Source organism: Panicum virgatum, chromosome 5K (genome assembly GCF_016808335.1).
Source record: "Panicum virgatum strain AP13 chromosome 5K, P.virgatum_v5, whole genome shotgun sequence".
Classification (NCBI taxonomy): domain Eukaryota; kingdom Viridiplantae; phylum Streptophyta; class Magnoliopsida; order Poales; family Poaceae; genus Panicum; species Panicum virgatum.
This window is the reverse complement of record NC_053140.1, coordinates 18,309,050-18,323,957: the sequence shown is the minus strand read 5'-3', so window position 1 is coordinate 18,323,957 and position 14,908 is coordinate 18,309,050. Positions and strand designations below refer to the sequence as shown.

Sequence of the window (14,908 nt, the reverse complement as noted above, 5' to 3'; positions counted from 1 at the left end):
TGTTCCAAAACAATTTTTCAATTGTTCCAGCGATATAAAAAATTTGTTCGGGAACACATAAAAATTGTTCTGCAACAAAAGATAGTTATTGGACTGTGTGTGATGATTTGACTGCCAGTCACACGTGTGACTCTTAATATCTACGCGTCGTCAGACCCAACCCCTGAACGTCTCGATCCATTATACTTTTCCACACTTCTTCGTTACCTGAACATAAGAACCAATTGCACAATCGGTGTTTATTTAAACTCCCGGCGCTTGAATAATATTTAAGGAATCAGAAATTACAGCATAAACTTGAAGAATCTAACATATGAAATAAAGCCACCAAATAAATATAATCCAGGTGGACAGCAAGAAAACGATAAACATATCCACACAACAAGAAATTCTTCGTTGCACTTGCCTTAACCTTGTCGAGAATCCGACGTCACATGCTTGCCACTAGAATTGAACCTGTGGAATAAACCACTCTCAGGAACTAGTTCATATCGATCAAAAGGCTATATACTCGAAGAAATGCCGAGCTAAAAGCCTAAACCGTTAATTCTCACAATTTCTAAAAATTTGACTAATTCTCTGAGTTATTACTCGCTGTTTGGCCCATAACTTTTGATTTGGTTAATAAAATGCAGTAAATAAATACATCTTGAACATCTACAAAGAATTTCCTACAATTTTCGTTACAACTTACGGGGGAATTCGGCCTCTAAATAAGTCGAAATTATATAAACAGTTTCTGCGCACATATTTCGTAAATGGAATAGCAACACATTTTCGAAGATATCTCCTAAAAACCGCTAATTAGAATTGAATGAAACTAGACACCATTAGAAAGATATCGACGAAACTTGCAACTTTCGTATCTACACAAAGTTGAAATTTCGGACACCTTAATACCAGATTTAATGACAAGATTTCTTTACGAACCGAACTGGGCAGAAATCTTCAAATACAGATTGATTCATCCTAAATCGATATACGAGGTTCAGGAGACTAATTGAGGATTACCTTAACCCACAAATTAAGCTTTTCTAAAGAAATTTGGTGGATCTTGCAAGGCCCAAATCTTTCCCCCTCCCTGCTTCTCTTTCCTCTCGCTGCTGGCTGCAACAGATGGAATCGGCTAGGCAGATCAGATCAATAGACTTCACTTACTAGGGATAGGAACCAGTAAACTGTTGCACAGCTGCTCGACTAGAAATCAGTGGCAGCCTAAATGAAAGAGAAGAAGGCGGCAGCGGAAGAAATAGAAGAGGGAAGCCACGCTATGCAGTAGCTCTGGCGGCGGTGGAGAAGAGGGGTCACAAACCCTTGGATGGCGGCACTGGAACAGGAGATAACTGTACTAGCTGAGGGGCGGCTGCCGATCACCCTTTATTTTACAAGAGAAAAAAATACCCTAAGCCATATTTGATGGTACAGACTAATCGGCTTGCAGGCAACTCACCCGTTATAGAAAGTATAAAGTCCATTTTTGGCCATCCAACTTTTGCCTCGGTTTGATTTTGGCCATCGAACTCTAAAACCGAATATATTCGACCACTCAACTGTCAAAACCGTTCACATTTGGTCATCCGACTGTTTTGGTAGTCGGTTTCGCTGACGTGAACGCCGCGTGGCAGTGGGACCCACTTGTCAGCGCTACAACCCCTCTTTCTTCTGTCTATCTACCTCTTTCTCTGTCCTATCTCATCTCCTTCCTCCTCTCTCCTTCTTGCTCGCCGGAGCGGCCTCCCCCGGCGCCCTCCTTCCCTCCCCCGAGCGGCGCGACGACCCCATCCTCGGCGGCGTGGTCGGCGGCGGCGGCAGGCCCAGCACCCTCCGCCTGTCCTCCGCGGCCCGCATCACGGCGTCAAGGGTGTCGAGCAGCCGCCGCCCCCCCCCTCCTCCGTCGACGTCGAGGGCATCGAGCACTCGTCGGCAAAGGCCATGGCGCGGCGTCCTCAAGGCCACGACCGCCCTTCCTCCCCCACGTCCCGGTGGCCGCGCCCTCCGCCCCGACGCCCCGGCGGCCGCGGCTCTCCTCTCCCGCGCTGGTGAGCTGGGGTGACCATGGCCCGGACTGGCCGCGGCGCGTGCACGGCCGCACGGCCAGCCTGCTCCTAGCCCGCACGCCACGGTGTCCAAGGCGAGACGGCGGCGGCAAGGACTCCGCCGTGCCCAGAGAAACAGGCGGCGGCGAGGCAAGGCGGGGCGCGCGTCCATGCGCGCGCTGCGGCGGCGAGGCGGGGCCCCGGCGGCGGGACGGGGCGCGCACGGCGGGGCACCGGCGGCAATGGGGTGCGCGCACAAGGCGGGATGGGGCGCCGGCAACGCGGCGCGTGCGCGCCTACAAATCCTCCCCGTCGCCTCGAGCTCCTCGGCGGCGCCGTGGTGGTGCCCTCCTCCTTCGCCGCCGGGTTCGTGCGTATCTCGGCGGAGCTCGGCTGGCCTTGAGCTCCCCACCTCTAGCTGGCCCGCACGCCGACGACCGCCCCTGCTCCCCGCGGCCATGGCGGTGCGGCACGGAGCAGAGGAACCGGGAGAAAGAGGAGGGAGGGGAAGAAAGAGAGAAGAAATGGAGAGATAAAAAAATGAGCTGACAAGTGGGCCCCACTGTCACATGGCGTCCACGTCAGCAAAACCGGCCACCAAAACAGCCCAATGGTAAAAAATGAACGGTTTTCATAGTTGAGTGGTCAAAGATACCCGGTTTTGGAGTTCAATGGCCAAAACCAAACCGAGGCAAGAGTTGGATGGCCAAAAATGGACTTTATCCTTATACAAACAGGTCATATCTATAGTCAAATGGATTCGTCCCGACGAGCCCTATGCATCCATGGTCTCCGATCGTTCGTCCGACCACTAATTCAAAAATTCAATTTTTGGTTAGCTCTCTAATCTTCCTCGACTTGAAGTCAAAAGAATATTTCTAAATAGTTAAGATATTACAGATACGCGTGTAGAGGACACGGGAAGAGCTGTCCTAACCAAACAACACAATGGACCCCGAAGAAAAGACCAAGTGAGAAAGACCAAAAGCCGAGACAGCTGTCCTAACCAAACAACACAGCTGTCCTGCTTTTCGCCCTCTCTTTTCTGTGGCAGCCAGAAAGGGAGAGAAGCAGCGAGAAAGACCAAAAGCCGACTCGCGGAACATGCATTTTATCTACGATATCAGATCAAAGTGACGAAAAAAAGGAGCACAATTCAAAGTTGGACTACGACTGTCATCCACTCGTGGTCGTCACTGTCAGATACTGTAGCATCTGGGGACTTTGGAGTTGGGGGTCTGGGGATTCTGAGAACTGCCCGTGGAAAATGAAAAGCGTAGTTATTGAGAGCGGCCAGGTGCATGCATGTATGCATGAGGCGAGGCCAATTGGCCATCAATTGGAGACCCGGGGGGGAGGGGGGGATGGGTGTGGCTGGACAGATATTCATGATGATGTCGCGTCGCCTAGATGTTTAGTTATGAAAATTTTTGGTACAAAAATCACATTAAATATTTGACCAGATGTCGGAAGATATTTTCGGGTACTAATTAAAAAAATAATTTCAGAACTCGCTTGGAAACTGCGAGACGAATCTTTTGATGCTTTTGACACATCATTAGCACATGTGGATTACTGTAACACTTATGGCTAATCATGCACTAATTAGGCTCAAAAGATTCATCTCGTCGTATACATCTAAACTGTGCAATTAGTTTTATTTTTTAACTATATTTAATACTCTATACATGTGTCTAAAAGTGAGGCAAAAATTTTTGGTTGAAAATTTTTGGTAATTAAACGGGCTCTCACCCGGATATGAACAAAACCCGACCACTGCAGCGCTGCTCCATTGCATGCCGTCCCGATTTAATTGTCGTATGTTTTCTTATTGCTGCGCATATGACCTTGCTTTGGATGCAGGCATGGTCTCTTTCATAAAAAAATAGCTAGCATGTAAATGATTAGTACGTACTGCATGTGTTTGTATGCTTATGTTTGTTGGATCTAGTTAGTGCGTTACGAAATTAAATCGGGACTTTAAGCAGCTAGCATGTAAATTAAGCGTTATGCGGTGTGACTTTAAAGTCTTCCCGCACTAACCGCGCGCATTCAGCGACAAGCATATCATGCTTCACAAAAAAAAGAGATGGGAGGCAACACAAGCAGGGAGACTATCACACAAGCGAGCCCAAGTTGTGTTTCACTCGGGAGACAGTTTCCTGCTTTTGTGTTGGTTCCGATCTCTTTTATATTGGTGGAAGATACACTAATATTTTGATGCACCACTTCTCATCCCTGTCAATTTCTCTTTTATTGCAGATGATGAAATGTATTGTAATGGCTTTGCTTCTCATGTTTAGGCCCTGTTTAGTTGCCTTCGAAATTCCAAAACTTTATAAGATTCTCCATCACATCGAATGTTTCAACGCATGCATGAAGTATTAAATGTAGCTAAATAAAATAACTAATTACACAGTTTGTCTATAATTTATGAGACGAATCTTTTGAGCCTAATTAACCCATGACGGGATAATAATTACCAAATACAAACGAATGTGCTACAGTACTTTACACCCAAAAATTTACGCATCAAAACAAGGCCTTAATCTAATTTGAGAAATTATTATAACTGTTGACATGTTTTGCAGGTCTGAGAACTATTTCCGCTGAAGAAAGCATTGCTTGGTCCGAATATGCATGGAACAGCAGCGACAAGGAGATCCTAATGAGGCCATCTCGAAAACTAACTTGTTATGGTGTGGGTGTTAAAAACTGACTCGATGGGGGGCGCGAGTCGCCGCGGTCGGAAATCGGCCGCTCGCGTGCGAAATTGAATTCGCGGTCACTAATATAGGTTTCTGACCTAGTGTACTGGACGTGTCATGAGTGATCTCTAGCCGTTCGCCCGGTCTTTTTTTTTTTTTTGGATGGTAAGCCGTTCGCCCGGTCTACTCGCGGACTTATCATGCGATGTGCATATATATATATGCATGCACCTGGCCCCATCAGGCTCGACCCCTGAACGTCTCGATCCATTATACTTTTCCACACTTCTTCCTTACTCTCTCCGTTCAAAAAAATAGAAATCTCGCTTTTAAGAAACCAATTAATTTTAAATTTGACTATTATACAAAATAGTACTGACTTTTATGGTAAAAAAATTGATTAGATTAATTATGAAATATATTTTCATACTAAATTTATTTAGAGACGTAAGAAAGCAAGAGTTGTATTCTATTTAACACAGAGCATAGCGAGCTCTTCTCCCAACGCAAAGACCCCACTCCAAAGGCCCCCAAGCTGCTACAATATTTGCCGCGTGCCGATCGACCACTTGACGGCCCTAGCTAGTAGTCCAACTTTGATTTGTGCTTTTTCCATGTCCTTGACCTTTCTTTAATCTTTTTCATAATTACCCCAATATTCTTGATAAAACGCACGTGGCAGCCTGGGCCCCAAGGCTGCGGCGGGCGGCAACATGTTGAGCTAGTTGCCATTTCACTACTTTTAATATTCCTGCTCTTGCATCTACGCACTCCAGTTTTTCCTTTATTCTCGGTTCTCTCCCCATCGACAGGCAGCCTATAAAGAGAGCAACTTCCTTGTCGAAGTGAGGACGCCACGCGCACAATAGCAGTAAGACACACACACACACACAGCTAGCGTAGCAAGAAGTCCAGTTAGGTAAAAGATGAAGGTGGCGACTAGTACAAGGGGCATCGTTGTCCTCATCGGCAGCATGCTGCTCGTCTCGGCATGGGTATCGGCAGCCAGCAACATGCCTCTGGCGACGAAGGACGCCGGCGCCAGCTTGTCCGCCGACTTCCACGCGGCGTCATGCCCGCAGCTTGAGAGCATCGTTCGCGCCGCCGTGCAGGCCGCGCGGGCCGTCAATGTGCAGGTCACCGCCGGCCTCCTCCGGATCTTCTTCCACGACTGCTTTCCGGAGGTACTAGCAGCTAGCTTTATATACATATACATATATATATATATATGCTGACGATTTTATATACATACGTACAAAAATGAAAAATCAGGGTTGCGACGCGTCCATCCTTCTTGAGCCGGAGCTGAGCACGGGGCCCAACCAATCGCTGCAGAAGAACGCTGTGGATCTGATCGAGGCCATCCGAGCCAAGGTCCACGCCGCCTGCGGGCCCACGGTCTCCTGCGCCGACATCATCGCGCTGGCCACCCGCGACGCCGTGGCCCTGGCCGGCGGGCCGACGTTCGCCATGCCCCTGGGCCGCACCGACAGCCTGGAGGGCGCGGACGACGTGTCCATGCTCCCGGGCCCCAACACCGACGTCGACAGCCTCCTCACCGTCTTCAATAGCAGGGCCCTGTCCGACCCGGCCGACCTGGTGGCGCTCTCCGGCGGGCACACCGTCGGCAAGGCCAGCTGCGGCTTCATCCGGGACAACGATGAGTTCAGCCGGTCGCTCATCAAGCAGTGCAACGCCAGCCCGAGCAAGAAGCAGAGCCTCGACACCATCACGCCCGACGTGTTCGACAACAAGTACTTCGTGGCTCTCAAGGCCAGGCACGGGGTGTTCGTCTCCGACCAGGGCCTCGCCGACCACCGGCGGACCAGCAGCCTCGTCACCACCTTCGCTGCCAACCAGACGGCCTTCTTCGCACAGTTCGCCAAGTCCATGGTCAAGATGGGCAGCATCCCGGGGCCTAAAGGGGAGATCCGCCGCAACTGCTTCAGGCCCAACAGCCGCGTCGACATGGATGTTGGCAGCTTCAGCGCCGTCGCCGACGAGTAGCTTTAATTTGCTGTTGATTCCGTCGTCTATCTGTACGTTCTGTCGTCGTAACAAGTATGTAATAATAAAGTTGTTTGGTTTCAAAGACTAAATTTTAGTTCATGTCATATAAAAAAGAATCTTAGTATTTAGAAGTATTAAATAAAAATTAATTATAAAATTAATTGTGGAATTCTAAGGCTAAACTGCGAGACGAATCTAATGAGGTATATTAATTCATGATTAGCGGATTGTTATTGTAGTACTACTGTAGAAAATTATGGATTAATTAGGCTCATTAGATTCATCTCATGAATTAGCACTCAGCTGGCAAAAAAATTATAAATATATTTTATTTAATACTCTAAAATAATAAGATTGTTTTTATGTGACGGAAACTTAAAAAAAATCCCCGCAAACAAACAAGGTCATTATATGTCCGTGCATTGAGCTAGCGGCTTGTGATGATCGTACTTTGTGATGTACAACTACCGAGGTAAGGTTTGATCAATCGTCGTAACAAGTTTGCATGGCCATGTTTGGTTGCCTCTGAATTTTTTTTCACAAACTTTTAAAAAAAATTTACAAAAAGATGAATGTACGCATGAGGTACTAAATAAAATTTATTTGTGAAACCTTTCATAGATAGGTGCAACTTTGCGAGCTAAATCTAATGAGCCTAATTAATTCATAATTTGCAACAGTAATACTACAACAACTATGCTCTAATCATTTTCTAATTGTACGGTCAAATGCTTCATTAGCTACAGCAACTGCTACAGACCATAGTTATGGATGTGGTTTTATAATTAGACTTTATTTAATATCTCTAATTAGTGGACAAAACTGTTAAAAATTTTTATAAAAACTTTTTCACCCAAACCAAACATGACCTATATGGATTATAGCTTCTACCCAAGCACGCGCGTGTTATTGGTCAAAGTGGAGTTACTTTTACTTTTATCCGGACCAAGTGGCTGCCTAACGCGTACTATCATCACTAGTACTATCTCACACACGTGCCGGCAAACCAACTCGTAATTATCCCCTCGTCGCGGTCGATCACATGCCCCGCGTGCGCCCGTGGGACCTACCAACCCTTTTTTACTCGGTACTCCACAGCCGCATGCTTCCTTCTCTTTCCGTTCCCACGCATTCACAGATCGTGTGCAGTGGTTACTGCCACTGTAATAACTTTTAAAGCAGTAGAGGCATCTGAGCCACCCAATTAATTTGCTGACGAGGAACGACAAGAGATATGAGTAGTCCATATTTCCTTCTTTTTTCCTTCACGGTGCAAAGAAGAACGGTGCAAAGAAGAACAGTGTGCAAAGAAGAACAGTGTGCAAAGACGAAGAAAAAGCAAACCTGTGCAACGTGAAGAAAGAGGAAGTCTTGCGCCACACTCTTCTCAACCGTATGAGAGAAACAGATAGTCTACCTTAGAAGAATAACAAGAAAATGAATCACTTAATAGTTTCAATCAATTTCTTAGTTTCAATCAACTTCTTTTTTTTTCTTGCGAAGGGTTTCAATTAACTTCTTATGGTATATTGGCACTTTTCCTTTACATAGAAAGAATGATCCTAAAATTTGACAATGCAATTATATTTATATTCTTTTCTTTGTCTCTCTTTTCAAATTTCCAGTGTTATTCAAGATATCAGTAATATTCACTCTTTTGGAGGGATGGATGGCTGGTACTTTTAGCTGACCTTAAATGTAAGTTGTTGGTGCTCGTTATTTTTACCTTTTTAGTGCCATTTAAGTGGTGTCTTTGGACTAATTCATGTACTAACCCACCACATGGCACCTGAAATAACCCCGTTTTCGCATGTGTCTTGTATTTTTGAGCATATTGTGTTTTTATAGGAATTACGATGTATTTGGAGGGTTTGCACATGGACGTAAATGCATATGACGGCAAGGCTTGAGGAGGAAGGTTAGCATGTGAAAGATGGAGCCAACGTGGGCCAGAAAGGCGCCAGGCCAGCCGCCCTGGGACCCATTGGGCTGGCCGGCCCAGCCCATTTCTGGGGGCCATTCGAGCTCGTCTTTCTTTAGCACAAAGTAATGCCAAGGCTATATGCTCATCTACGCTTTGTACTCCCAATAGTTATCAGCAACTTATCCATCTCCAACACTATTAATCAGAGACATATGGGGGACACTGGAAGAGCTTCTGCTTGAACTGCTCTGTCATATTGCTACAATTAATCTGCTTTATGCATTACTTCTTTGTTTTTGAGTCAGAAGAGGAATCCTGTGAAGATGATAAACAACCATTAAAGTTTTGCTCACTTTTTCTATTTAATCAATATTTGCACTGTGAAAATGTGTTTCCTAGATATATTTTGTAGTACAGAAAAAAGATTCTATACAACAAATCAAGAACATAAAACATCTACTACAGCATATTCATATAGTGAATATTTATATGAAACTGAAACTATACTTACCTTGTTAGTGACCTCTGAATGTGAGGGAACTGAAGAAGCAGGAGTTTTCAGTTCAAGATCAGTTACAACATCACCAACATCACTGCTTCTCACTCCACTGTGGCGGAGCTTGTAGAAATTCACGCCTAGGGCCACTAATCAAATCACTAAAAGCACTTGAACTATTGCACATACTGATAACTACGATAGCAATAGTATAAAAGGGCTTCAATTGCATGATCTAGAGTACTATATCCACAAGTCTAATTGTACTACAAACTCAATAAAAATGATTTCAATATCTTGAACCTCATCATTCAGTAATTCTAATATACAGAATGGACACAAGCAGAGCTAGGTGTAATGGTTGATGTCAGCTGACATCGACGACTTGTGACAAAATCAATAGCAAATTACTGTTTTATATTGTTCACTTTAGGAGCTTACACCAGTACATAGTAGAGCTGACACTGATGGCTGCAGCGGCTGGCTCCGCCCCTAAAAATGGAGCATAAACAATCTAATAAAAAAGGGAATGCCTAGCTGGATTGGGAATCCAAATTGAGTAACTGACCATGTTCTCCTGCTCTTGTGCTTGTAGCCTTGCGGGCGGTCCAGAATGAGCCTTCGGGGCCCGTGCTCCAGCTGCAGCTCGTAGGACTGTAGGAGCCGCCGCCTGATTGTGCCAACCTCTAGGCATGGAGCCATGGAGGTGCCGCCGCCCGCCCGCCGTCTAGGGACTAGGAGCCTAGAGATTGAGCGAGAGACAGAGAGAGAAGATCGCCCTTGCACCAGGCGCCATGCGCAGCGAGTCGAGACGAGAGTCGAGAGGGGAGGGGAGGGGAGGGGCGGCCGCTCGTCCATCGGGGTGTTGGGCAGAGGAGGGCGAGCACTCGGCTAGGCTTTTCGAGACTCCCGGGCCTAGGCGACCGCAAGCGAGAGGGGCGACCAAGCGAGCACGAGTTGTTGGGCTGTGAGCCCATGATGGAGTTTGCTGAACTATGGAAAAACAAGATGGGTATAAAAGGTTGTTTGGGCCATGCCTAGGGCCATGGCCCTAGTTTCCCTAGGCCCATATCCGCCCCTAAATCCACAGCTTGCTTGGTGCAATGTAGGTGACTAGCTTCAACAGTCTCACATAGGAGAGTTGGACCGATGGCTACTAGAATTGGCAACAGGGCTAGGTTGTTTAGATGGCTGGTCAGTGCAGGATGACACGGTTGAGTGTATGTCATGTAAGGAGTGTAGGCATTGGGGATTGTTCTAGAAGTTTGACTTCAGAAAAAGATGTATGCCTGTAGGGTGCATGGGTATAGAACCAGAGGGTATGGGAATTGGGACTAGATAGAGATATGCTGGAGGTGGCCCAATGACAACGGAAAGTTCCATTCTAGCCCATGGGTACAACACCCGCACTCGTTGCTGATACTAGTTATGTTGGTGATGTGCCCAAGGGGCAATCATGACAATTCAGATTAATGGCCAATGGGATAATTGATCCATGAGGGATTAGGGTTACTAATGGGCCTTCAGCCTAGAAATTTGTTAGTGTGCTCTATATATATGAGGGAGAGGGCTGGGGCGCATGACTTACCCAAGCCGCAACCCTAGCTGTCGCTCCCTCTTGGCCTAAGCCTGAGACCCGCTGCCGAGCACGCGGTTCTAGCACACTAGCGCACGGCATTCCTTCCCCATACGTGTGGACTCCATGGAGGCGCTGTTGCTATGCTGATCGGCTATGGTGGTGTGAGGCTACTGCTGGCATGAGGAGGAGGATATCGGTTCATGGGATCAGATCGACTACTTCCTCTACACAAACGCATGACTATGATAGACCAGTTCTGTTCCAACTCTTCCGTTGGGCTACGCGTCTAGTGGTAATGATCCATGACCTCCTACTCGCAAATTTTCTTGGGTGACACGTAGAGTAGCCTATCCACCACCCAACAATGGTATCAGAGTCATCTTGTGTAGTTTTTGGTTTGGATCTTGCACATATAGGTGATGTGTGTTGATAGTAGATGAATCTTATTATTGCACGGGTTGATTGGATCAATTTGTCATATGGGGATGGAATAGGTTCGGGTAAATTGCATTATGTCACAAAAAAGAGTTGTTTGTGTTGCTTCTTTGATGTGCGCCTGACTTGTTGGCGCCTACCAACGTCACCGCTAGAACTGGGTGATCCTGAACAATGACGCGTGCAGACGCCAAGGGGGTGGCAAGTATTTTATGAACCACGAATAAATTCGCAAGCGCATGGAATACCGCTGAAGCATTTTACCCGAGAGTATTTCGGAGTGTCATTTATATTTCCATAAGGAAGACGACGGCTAAGATGCATAAGCTAGTTTATGAACTAATTTTGATTGGATATTCGAATGAATAAATAGGGGTAAGATAAAATATGGTAAGGTAGTGTGACACGCAAGTTTACACTCCGATCTAAATATTCTAAAGGCATGGAGAAAGGAAGAAGTTAGTGGCTCGGGTCTTATGTACTTAGTTAGCTATATCTATACTTTTTTATTGATTAAATTAACACTAGATTAAACTAGTACAACGGGAGACCGTTACTAGCTTGACAGGAGAAATCTAAACAAACTATATGGCTCTTTATGGACCTCCCCCAATCCGAACATGGTGGATTACTGGGCACGGACAGGGCTGTCGCCACCTGCCAGCTACCTCTGCAAACCGTGGGAAAGGGCGATATTCAGCAACACTTGATTAATCTAAACACCATGTCTGCATTAATAAGTGATACTCTAGTATCCCGCACGGAGCCCCCGCCCTCCGGATGGACAGACATCATACTAGAGCAAACAATCGAATACTAGAGCAGATGCTAGAGTTCTAAAGCTAATTGACTAATCATCTCATGCACAGTGCAATAATGCACACAAACCATAAAATATATGTCTGACACAATAAGATATAGATCATGCAGATATCGGTAACTATAAGTTAGGTCTATTACAAACAACCAAGGATTACAAAGGAGATGATAAATCCGGCTAAGGTGGGGTTGGCCGAGGCACAATAAATTACAGTTGCTCAAACCCCAACAGTTCTTAGGCATACCACTCAGAGAAAGGCCCAAGCTCCCTAAAAGACTAGTCCAATAGAGGAAGGGTGGCTCTCCCTTGTAAGGTGGCTTCCTCCTTCCAAGCTAAATAAGGTGGGATTATTCAGAAGCTCACACGATTGTCGCCCGACTACAACTAGGTCACTTGGCCCCTTTGTTGTGTCTTTGCCAGTGGTTAATAGTGGAGGATGTCCTCATCATTCTCACTCCCTTAAATAAGCGCCCAGCTTTGATACCAAATGATGAATCCAACCCAGATGGGGTTGGTCGAAGCCCAATATTGCTCGAACCCCAACAGTTCTTAGGCACACCACTCGGAGAAAGGCCTTGTCTCCCTAAAAGACTAGTCCAATAGGGGAAGGGTGACTCTCCCTTTTAAGGTGACTTCCTCCTCCCAAGCTAAGCAAGGTGGGATTATTTAGAGGCTCACACGCTCACCTTTGTTGCGTCTTTGCCGGCGGTTAAAGTGGAGGATGTCCTCATCAGGAAAACTAGAGATGAACTCATGCCGGAACTCCCGAGCAACTCCGGAGACCCAATGACTACTACTTTCAGCCTAAACTCCACCAACCTATAGAGCTAAACAAGAGAATGAGCATGAGCTTCAACTTGTGGTGTGTCTCAGATCTCCCCCCTATCATATTTATAGGAGGTCAGACATGGGGTGTGCACAGAACTTCTGCAGCTGATGCTTGCTGAACCGACCTCTTCAAGACTCTACCAAAAGATAGAAATACCCCTACGATATTAATTACAAAACCCGCCCACGCAGGGGCAAAACAATCCATCTTTTTCTGGAAACACCGGACGAACATGCCGCCTTCACGACTTTACTTTACCTCGACTTAAGCTTCACGATGGCACCATGTGCCCTCCGCCCAGACCTTGACCGCGCCAAGTCCGCCCCTCGTTTTGAGGCCCAAACCGCTCAAACCTGTCTCCCCCAATTTTAAGGCCAAACCGGTCAAACTCACTAGCACACCGCCGCACGACATGACTGACTCCCTGGTTTTTTGAGGCCAAACCGGTCAAACTGCCGCTGTCGACGCATGTCCGACCTCTTGTCGAGCCTTGATGCCTTCCAATTGTTTGCGCGCGCCCACCGCATAGGCCGCCTATTTGACTCTCCATCATCCACGCCGACTTGGCTGATGCTGCCTTCATCACCATGTACTCTTAATCTTCTGTGCACCATGTGGACCGCCCATGACTCCATTCGGCCTCCTCGGGTCCCTCGGTCCAAGCCGACTCGCATTCACCCTTCACCGTCCTGGTCCCTCAGCATGAACCTTTCGCTTCACCCCAAGCCTACTCACGTTCATCCTTCACCATGGTCCTTCAGCATGAATCTTTCGCCTGACCTTCGCCTCGCACCGTCGACCTCCATGCTGCATCTAATACCTGCACATCAGGAACCAAAAGATACATCAAATCCACATGATGTTGTCAATCACTCATCATCCAAAGGTGTCAGTATTTAATCGCCAAGACGAGATCAGGAACGCGATGGTGCAAGAAACATAAAGATTTAGACAGGTTCGGGCCGCCGAGAGCGTAATACCCTACGTCATGTGTGGTTGTTTGTATTGCCTTAAGGATTGATGGTGATTCGTGTGTTTTGGAGGGGTCTCTGCCCGCCCATATTTAGTCTGGGGGGGACAGGGTTATATGGAGAGTCCTTGTCGTGTACTATCAAAGTCCTTCCCAATGACTATTGGGTAGTTTCCTTCTATCAACTAGTCACACTTCTATGCGAGTAGTTATAATACAGTAAGGCCAATCCCATGCGATACTCCTTATTCTAGAATATTCTATGCCTGTGAGCACTCCCGCTGCCCCAGGTCTGACAAGCCCCCGAGCTATTTGTAGCCGAGTCTTGCAGGGGTCGAATACTTATGAAGACTTCTTGGAGTGCTTCGACTGCTTCTGGCCTCCATCATGCCATCCTAAAGTCCATTCAGTGCTTTGAGTAGTCTTCCGAGTACTTCTTTTGGCTGCATCGAGGCTATGAGGTGCGATGAACTCACACTCCATATGGAGTAGCCCCCGAGCCTTGGTTTGAATCGAAGAATCAGGCTGGTGGTCAAATCTGTCTTTGTCTTTTTTCATAATTCCAAAACAAATTGGCCATTAGTGATACATATCCTGCAGCCCCCGAGCCTTGAATTGAAATCCCAAAATTTTGAATCAAGGACCAAGAATTTTGGAGCACTAAATTTATCTTGATGGTAAAAATGGGAAAAAATCTTTTTTCTGAAACCTCGTCCTTTTGGAAAACAAATCCTCCCTAGAAAGACAGGCGAAACAGAAAAGAAGAAAAACCCCAAGATTACCGCTCTGTAAATTATGCAAGATGTTGATTGGTATTCTGTATATATTTACCAAAATCCCACCGTGACTAGTTACTTAACTGTGTGGTGACGTCTTAGGTTTTTCACCCACTGCTTTCAGTCTCCAAGCTTTCGCCGCCACTGAGAGTAGATCCGCTCTAGAGCTTTCTCATCCTTTTCTTGAATCCATCATTTGAGCCATCTCCAAACCCCAGCACATCTACTTCCACCGCAAACTCGGAGCCCTCGAGTGTAAGAGTGCAAAGAGATTCGTGGATTTCCGTATGGCGTCGAAAAGGTCAACCGGAAGGGGGAAGGAGAA

At 46.6% G+C, this 14,908-nt stretch overlaps 1 protein-coding gene, 1 long non-coding RNA gene and 1 pseudogene across 2 annotated transcripts; 1 reads left to right on the top strand and 2 right to left on the bottom strand.

The window, feature by feature from the left end:
• Positions 1-224: 224 nt before the first annotated feature.
• On the bottom strand, positions 225-1,361 carry LOC120706788. The gene is made up of 2 exons (XR_005688431.1): positions 1,012-1,361; positions 225-456 (listed from the first exon to the last, which is right to left on the bottom strand). It is a non-coding gene; the product is annotated as an uncharacterized LOC120706788 (long non-coding RNA).
• A 4,218-nt stretch (positions 1,362-5,579) lies between these two features.
• LOC120706787 (cationic peroxidase SPC4-like) lies at positions 5,580-6,856 on the top strand. The gene is made up of 2 exons (XM_039991516.1): positions 5,580-5,928; positions 6,017-6,856. Exons 1-2 carry the CDS (start codon positions 5,671-5,673, stop codon positions 6,749-6,751), a joined length of 993 nt encoding a protein of 330 aa, XP_039847450.1. The 5' UTR covers positions 5,580-5,670; the 3' UTR covers positions 6,752-6,856.
• A 2,020-nt stretch (positions 6,857-8,876) lies between these two features.
• LOC120709760 lies at positions 8,877-13,472 on the bottom strand (annotated as a pseudogene).
• Between the last annotated feature and the right edge of the window lie 1,436 nt (positions 13,473-14,908).

Coding starts and splice junctions, on each gene's coding strand:
- LOC120706787 (XM_039991516.1), top strand. CDS start 5,671: ATGAAGGTGGCGACTAGTACAAGGGGCATCGTTGTCCTCATCGGCAGC. Junction 5,929..6,016: donor TCCACGACTGCTTTCCGGAG/GTACTAGCAGCT, acceptor ATGAAAAATCAG/GGTTGCGACGCGTCCATCCT.